The 7,730-nt window shown below is 43.0% G+C and overlaps 1 protein-coding gene across 1 annotated transcript in view; it reads right to left on the reverse strand.

Moving 5' to 3' along the window:
* The window catches only part of MINDY2 (MINDY lysine 48 deubiquitinase 2), a 64,250-nt gene that overhangs the window by 34,943 nt on the left and 21,577 nt on the right, over positions 1-7,730 (reverse strand). Inside the window, exons 3-4 of the mRNA XM_084782739.1 lie at positions 6,646-6,710; positions 936-1,094 (exon numbers count right to left, since the gene is read on the reverse strand). Coding sequence (XP_084638865.1) covers positions 936-1,094; positions 6,646-6,710 — 224 coding nt within the window. The remainder of the gene's footprint in view (positions 1-935; positions 1,095-6,645; positions 6,711-7,730) is intronic.

Here is a 7,730-nt window from a genome sequence, read left to right on the forward strand (position 1 = left end):
ATGTAATGGTACACCTAAAATGGTTCAAGCAAACAATTAAACCTCAGGATATTTGGAAAACCTCTAAACTTGCAATTGATGTGAAAAGTGAGGGACTCTTCACTTGACCCCAACATTGGGTCCAGAAGTCTTGAAGAGGCTGGGTTCTCCAGAAGACTATGTCTGTATCTTAATGTTTTTGCTAATTCCAGGTCAAAGAGCAAGCATACTGGTGTTAAAAAAGTATGTTTAAGCTAGGCGTGGTGGCGCACACCTCTAATCCCAGCACTTAGACGGCAGAGGCAGATGGGTCTCTGTAAGTTTGAGGCCAGCCTGGACTACAAAATGAGTTCCAAGATAGCTAAGGCTGTTACACGGAGGAACTCTGTCTCAAAAAACAAAGCAAAACAACACAAGAACAACAAATATGTATGTAAGTAAGTATGTAAGTATGTATGTATGTATGTATGTATGTAAGTATGTAAGTAAGTATGTAAGTATGTATGTATGTAAGTATGTAAGTATGTATGTAAGCATGTATGTATGTAAGTATGTATGTATGTAAGTATGTATGTATGTATGTATGTAAGTATGTATCTATGTATGTAAGTATGTATGTAAGTAAGTATGTATGTATGTATGTATGTAAGTATGTATGTAAGCATGTATGTATGTATGTATGTATGTAAGTATGTATGTATGTATGTATACACACACACAATTCTCCTGCATTTGTGTTTATGTAACTGATTTATTTTATGTATATGAGTGTTTCGCCTACATGTATGCTGTGTCCCAGTGGCATGCGTGGCGGCTACACGGGTCAGAAGAGGGCATTAGCTCCCCTGGAACTGGAGTTATAGACAGTTGTGACTTGTCTGCAGGAGTAGCCAGTGCTCTTACCGACTGAGCCATCTCTCCAGCCCGCTGTGTTTATGTAGCTGAACCCCACTTACCTGAGGGTCCACTAACCACCCGTGGTACAGAGGAATATCGAGCAGGTCGAAGACGATGCACTCTGGTGTGTACTCGAACACTCGCACCCCAGTGAACCTCACGTTCACATCCAGGCCTGTCTGCAGTTTGTGCAAGATTGCCATCGCATCACTCATGTTCTGAAAACACAAGGGGAGAAGCAGAGCTCACAAGAGTAATTACTATGAAAACGCCATGTGTGTGGCGTGTGCCTGTAGTCCTGACGCCATGTGTGGTGGCGTGCGCCTGAAGTCCTGACGCCATGTGTGGTGGCGTGCGCCTGTAGTCCTGACGCCATGTGTGGTGCCTGTAGTCCTGACGCCATGTGTGGTGCCTGTAGTCCTGACGCCATGTGTGGTGGCGTGTGCCTGTAGTCCTGATGCCATGTGTGGTGGCGTGCGCCTGTAGTCCTGACGCCATGTGTGGTGGCGTGTGCCTGTAGTCCTGATGCCATGTGTGGTGGCGTGTGCCTGTAGTCCTGATGCCATGTGTGGTGGCTTGTGCCTGTAGTCCTGTCAGGCACCTTTGAGCCCAAGACTTCCAGGCCCTGGGTTTGATCCTCATTATCACTAACAAACAAACAAACAAACAACAGCAAAACAACAGTAACAACCATGACAAACACCAACAAAAGAACATTGATGTGAGCTGGGCAGTGGTGGCGCACGCCTTTAGTCCCAGCACTCGGGAGGCAGAGGCAGGTGGCTTGCTGTGAGTTCGAGGCCAGCCTGGTCTACAAAGTGAGTCCCAGGACAGCCAAGGCTGTTATACAGAGAAACCCTGTCTTGGAAAAACAAAAACAAAAACAAAAACAAAACAGAACATTGATGCAAAAATGAGCGTATCACAATGTCTACGGACAGCAAAGGGCCCAGTACGGGTAGATCTGAGTAAGAGAGGGGGTTGTAGGTGAAGTCCGAGAGACGGGCAGAGAGCAGATCACAAAACCTAACTCCCCAGATCAGGGAGTGAGCAAAGTCCTTCTGCACAAGGCTGATGATCTGAGTGTCATTGTTGGAACCCACAAAACAGAGAACTGATTTCTGCAAAACTGTCTTTAACTCTCACATGCAATCTGAGGCACATGCAAATGTATGAGTGCATTAATTAATTAAAAATAAATGTGGTCACAAGTCATCTAATGAAGATTATTTTAACACATTAAATATGAGAATGAACAAGATATATCTCATAGAACAAATAAAAACTAATACATACTGTAATTATAGCACTAAGAGGTGGGCACAGGAGGACAGGAAATTCAAAGCCAGGCTGGGCTCCATAGTAAACAGAGGTTAAAGAGAAAATATTAGACAACTTCTTCCTAATTCCAAATTGGTAATTATGGTATAAAATATGAGAGTGAGGGATGGTTGCTGATACCCTTAAGGGTGCTGGCATATCTGTTTAACAATTCCTTTTAAAGGTACTATTAGCCCAATGAAGTATTTTAAATTTAAGTACAAAACATACTTTCACTTATTTCAGACAGCCTTGCTATAAAGCCTTGAACTTTCAGTCCCACCCTCTGCCTCCTGATCACTTCAATAAAAGGATGTGCTGTCACAGCGAGCTTAAACAAACGTATGTTTTACACACACACTTGCAATCATTTAAAAGCCTGTCGGGCTGAAGGTGCAGCTTAGTGGTAGGGCTCTCACCTAGCTAATGTAAGGCTCTCATCTAATACCCGTAACTGTAAAAATAAATAAATGAAATAAAAATGAGAGCCTGTTGTAATCCATGAAGACCATGTTTCCTTATGCTGTGGAGATTGTTGTCTGTGTGGCAAAGCTAGGCAGTGTGTGTTCTCATCATGATGGATTTTGGCAGAGGTTTCACTTGAATATCAAAGCTCTATGTTGGTCTTTCCAAATGTATGTATGACTTTGTTGGCTCATATAAAATCTCATTAATATACTACGGACCCGACACTTGTGGGCTTTAAACAGGCGCTCAGGCCCAGCGTGTAGCTACACACTCCTCCTAAAGTCAATGGTGGTGTAGAATAACTTCACCAGTGCTTTTTAAATTTATCTTAAGTACAGGGTAGTTTGAAAACTGTTTGCTGTGGTCGTAGGAGGAGTGTGTGCATGCCACAATTTGCATGTGGAGGTCAGAGGACAACCTGAGTGAATCTGTTGTTTCCTTTTACCAAGTGGGTTTCCGGAATTGAATTCCTTTATGCACCGAGTCAGCTCAGTGGAGTCAGAGTATGTTTGCCTTACGTCCTTCGATAGCCTTTGTCTCAAAGTGAAAGGGTTTTTCTTCTACTATTCTGGAGTCCCAGCCCCCTCAGTGCAAGGCGGTATGAAAGGAACAGACATGCTGCTGTCACCTGCAAACATTTGTCAGATGGGTCCTTAGGACCTCCAGCACAAGTAAAACACACTAGAAGGAACAACTGGTATTCTGAACATGAGTTTTGTTGTTACCCAAAAATGGAGGTGATATAAATTGAACCTTACAATTTCATACTTATAAAGTACTATTTGCTGGTTTTACTTGAACATAAGTCACGTAGTTAAAAGGGGGACTAGGAAAAGGGAAGATGAAATGTAAAGGTGAGGGAAAAAGAAAGGAAAAAATGACAGCCATGGAATTCATGTGACGCGAAAGCAGGAAAAAGTCGACTTGAGGGGAAGAAGAGGCCCAGGAAGGAGGAGAGGGATGCAGTAGGAGCAAAGCATGCGTGAAAGTTCTATAATAAAGCACTTTACTCTGTATCTAGCTTTAAAAATACCAAAACAGTTAGGCTGGGCGTGGTGGCGCACGCCTTTAGTCCCAGCACTCGGGAGGCAGAGGCAGGTGGAATTCTCTGAGTTTGAGGCCAGCCTGGTCTACAAAGTGAGTCCAGGACAGCTAAGGCTACACAGATAAACCGTGTCTCAAAAAACCAAACCAAACCAAAAAAAAAAAAAAGAAAAAGAAAAAAAATCACTTATTAGTTTTATATACCAGAAGCTGATGTAAGATTTCATTGAAAAAGAGGTTTCTACTGCTAAAAACAGTCTGAAAATCACTGCTCTAGAGGACAGGAGAGATGGCTCTGTGGTTAAGAGCACTGCTCTTCCAGAAGATCTGGGTTCAATTTCCAGTACCCACATGGCAGCTCACTACTGTCTGTAACTTCAGTTCCAAGGGGCCTGACATCCTTGAAAATGCCTATGTGCAGGCAAAAAACAAAACAACAACAACAACAACAACAACAACAACAACAACAAACCCAAGCACATAACATTAAAAAAAAAATAAATAACCGCTGCTCTAAGCTAAAAATCATTGTAGTAGTTTTTGGGAGAGTTACTGAGTAGTAAAACCAGGTCCTTCTGAGCTATCTCCAGTCTTTTCTAGTAAAATTTAGTTTAGTAAAAGTTGACTTTAGCTATAGATTACTTATAATGCAAGATATTGGTTCTTCGATTTTATTAAGACAAAATTATATGAACATTCACCGGGAGTGGTGGCACACGCCTTTAATCCCAGCACTCGGGAGACTGAGGCAGGCGGATCACTGTGAATTCGAGGCCAGCCTGGTCTACAAAGCAAGTCCAGGACAGCCAAGGCTAACACAGAGAGATCTTGTCTCAAAAACCAAAAATAAACAAAAACAAAAAAACAAAAACAAAAAAAATGTGAACATTCACGTTCAGGAAACCTTGCAAATTAACCCCAGCATTTGGAAGGCAGAGAAAGGTGGATCTCTGTGAGTTCGAAGCCTGATCTACAGAGCTAGTTCCATGGCAGCCAGGGCTAGAAAGAGACAATTCTGTCTCAAAAAACAAAACGACAACAAAAAAAGGAGTTAATGTCTTTCTCCTTCTATTGACAAACACAAAGAATACTGAAGAAAATGAGGCTTCCTTGTTTACTCCTGGCTTCAGCAGTGTGCCTTCATTATAGAACAATATGTCTAAAAAATGTACCAAAACTGGACATGTTGAACTGTCACAACTACAGAATGCGCCTTGCCATGTCAGGCAGCGTTTACTCAACTTTATCCTAAGCATAACCTGAGGGTGGGTGGAACGTTCACTTGACATGTGCAGGTATTGAATTCTGTTCTCAGGACTGGAAAAAATGATGATAACTTAAATGAAACACGAAAAGATAAATCAATGATAAATTCACTTGAGAATCAAATTTTCAAGGAAAATGCCAAGTTATCCTGTACAGATTTATAAGATACCAATACAATATTATCACATACATACATTCATAGAAAATACCTAGGAATCCAAAAATTATGGCTTCTGAACCAAATATGGCTCTGAGCTTAGAACTATTTTTACATGTTTAAAGGAAGAGGAAGAAGAAGAAAAGAAGAAGAAGAAGAAGAAGAAGAAGAGGAAGAAGAAGAGGAAGAGGAAGAAGAGGGGTGGGGCCGGGCAGTGGTGGCGCTGGCCTCTAATGCCAGCACTCGGGAGGCAGAGGCGGGTGGATGGCTGTGAGTTCAACGCCAGCCTGGTCTACAAAGTGAGCCCAGGACAGCCAAGGCTACACAGAGAAATGTCTGGGTGGGGGGTGGGGGGGTGGGAGGGAGGAGAGAAGAAGAAGAAGGAGAAGGAGAGAAGGAGGAGGAGAAGGAGGAAGAGGAGGAGGAGGAGGAGGAGAAGAAGAAGAAAGGATGGGAGGACAAAAGGCCTATAGAGAAAGTGTGGGCACGGAGACCGAAGTCAGGGTAGGCTCCCAGGGGGATATGAGAGGGAGTCTAGCAGAGACTCCAAGTAGCAGGAGCCATAGAGACTGAAGAGGGCACCCTCTAACTAGACAAGTCTCCTAGTAGAGGGAGGGGAACACCAGCCCATCCACAAAAACTCGCCCTTCTCACAGGACATGCAGGGATAAAGATAGAGCAGAGATTGAGGGAAGGCCCAGCCAATGCCTAGCCCACCCCAAGACCCCGCCGTGAGAGAGAGCCAATCCCTGAACACTGCTCTGCTGTGCTTGCAGGCAGGAGGCTCCACTCAGCAGTGCCAAACATTGGCATACATAAGGAGCCTTGCGGAAGAGCGGGGTGGAAGGAGAAAAGGACCTGGAGGTGACAGGAGCATCCCAAGAAGACCAGCAGAGCCACATAACCAGGGCCCAGAGGGACTTGCTGAGACTGAAGCAGGGACGGACCTAGGCTCCCTACAAAGATGCAGCTCAGGCTTCATTCATGTGAGTCCCTGTAAAGGGAGGTGGGGGAGGGGTGGGGGGCTCGCTCTGACATGGACTCTCTTGCCAGCTTTTCAATCACTCCCCCCCCCCCCGCTCTCCCTCCCCCCCCCCCCCCGGTCCCCCGCAGGGCTGCCTTCCCAAGGCCACAGGGGAAGAGGACACACTCAGTCCTGATGAACTGGGGTGGAAGGGAAGTGGGGCTCCGCCTCTTCTGAGGAATGGGGGGGGGTGTGGGAGAGAGAGGGAGGGTGGGACTAAGGGGTGAGGAGGGATGGGGCTATGACTAGGATGCAAAGTGAATAAGTAAATAAAATTTAAAAAATAGAAAAAAATCAACAAAAAAAGAAAGAAAAGAAAAAAAAAGAAAAAAGAAAGAATAAGCAACAGACTTGAACTTCAGTGGCTGGCAAAGCCTAGAACACTCACTTTCCAGTCTTGTATAGGAAAAGATTCAAATAGCAGACAAAGATAAATGTGCATATTCACAACACAAAATTATATATTTTAATATAAAACCATATTTATTACCTGTTCATAATTTACACGTTGAATTTCTGAAATTTCTTTTGGCTTTGCCTCAAGCATGTAATCGCCTGTAAAAAGAAATTATGAATTGCCTTAAAAATTCGTTCTGTTTATAAAAAAATTCAATTATAATTTTTTGTTGTTGTTGTTGTCCTGGGCTCACTTTGTAGACCAGGCTGGCGTCAAACACACAGAAATCCGACTCTCTCTGCCTCCCAAGTACTGGGATTTAAGGTGTGAGCCACCATATTATTTTAAGGTGGTGAAGTTGTACCAGCAATGATTTTACTTATACACAAGAACTTCAAAGGTATTAAGTAATTGCTTTATGGAATAGCATATGAAAATTTAAAATTATGTAGATCATTTTGTTTGTACTGAGGAATGAACTCAGGGCCTCACATAATTAATAGTTTCATCTTTGAAATACTTCTATCTAGTCTAGGGTACCTCAAAATTATGATATTCTGAATGCTGGGACATATATGTACCATGAAACCTGGTTGAGATTTTTGTTGCAACATTTAACTGAATGTTTAATCCATATTGATTCAGATAATGGAAATGTGAGTGGTTTGCTTGAATCCTGTATTTTATTTGTGTTCCATGTTTATTTCAATATAAGACTGTGTTTGCTTTCCTAGCTGTCACGTTAGTTGGTCTGGGGTGTGGAACACTTTTTGAGACACTATTAAAAGATGAGCTTGCAGCCGGGCCTGGTGGTACACACCTTTAACCACGGCACTTGGGAGGCAGAGACAGGCAGCGTGCTGTGAGTTTGAGGCCAACTGGGTCTACAAAAGTGAGTCCAGGACAGCCAGTGTTATTACACAGAGAAACCCTGTCTTGAAAAACCAAATATATATATTCTATGTGGAAGACATATATATATAATGAATTTACTGACTCATTATCTTGAGTTTTTTTCTCTTGTGTTCTTGAGACAGAGTCATATTTGTAGCTCAGGCTAGGCTTGAAATCAAAATTCTTCTGCTTCAGTCTCTCCAATGCTGGGATTATAGGTGGGTTATACCACACCTGGCTGATTTACCTCTCTAATGAATAAAAGATGACAGAGTAATGAGGTG

This window comes from Acomys minous (assembly GCF_964271855.1).
Source record: "Acomys minous genome assembly, chromosome: 5".
NCBI classification, from domain to species: Eukaryota; Metazoa; Chordata; class Mammalia; order Rodentia; family Muridae; genus Acomys; species Acomys minous.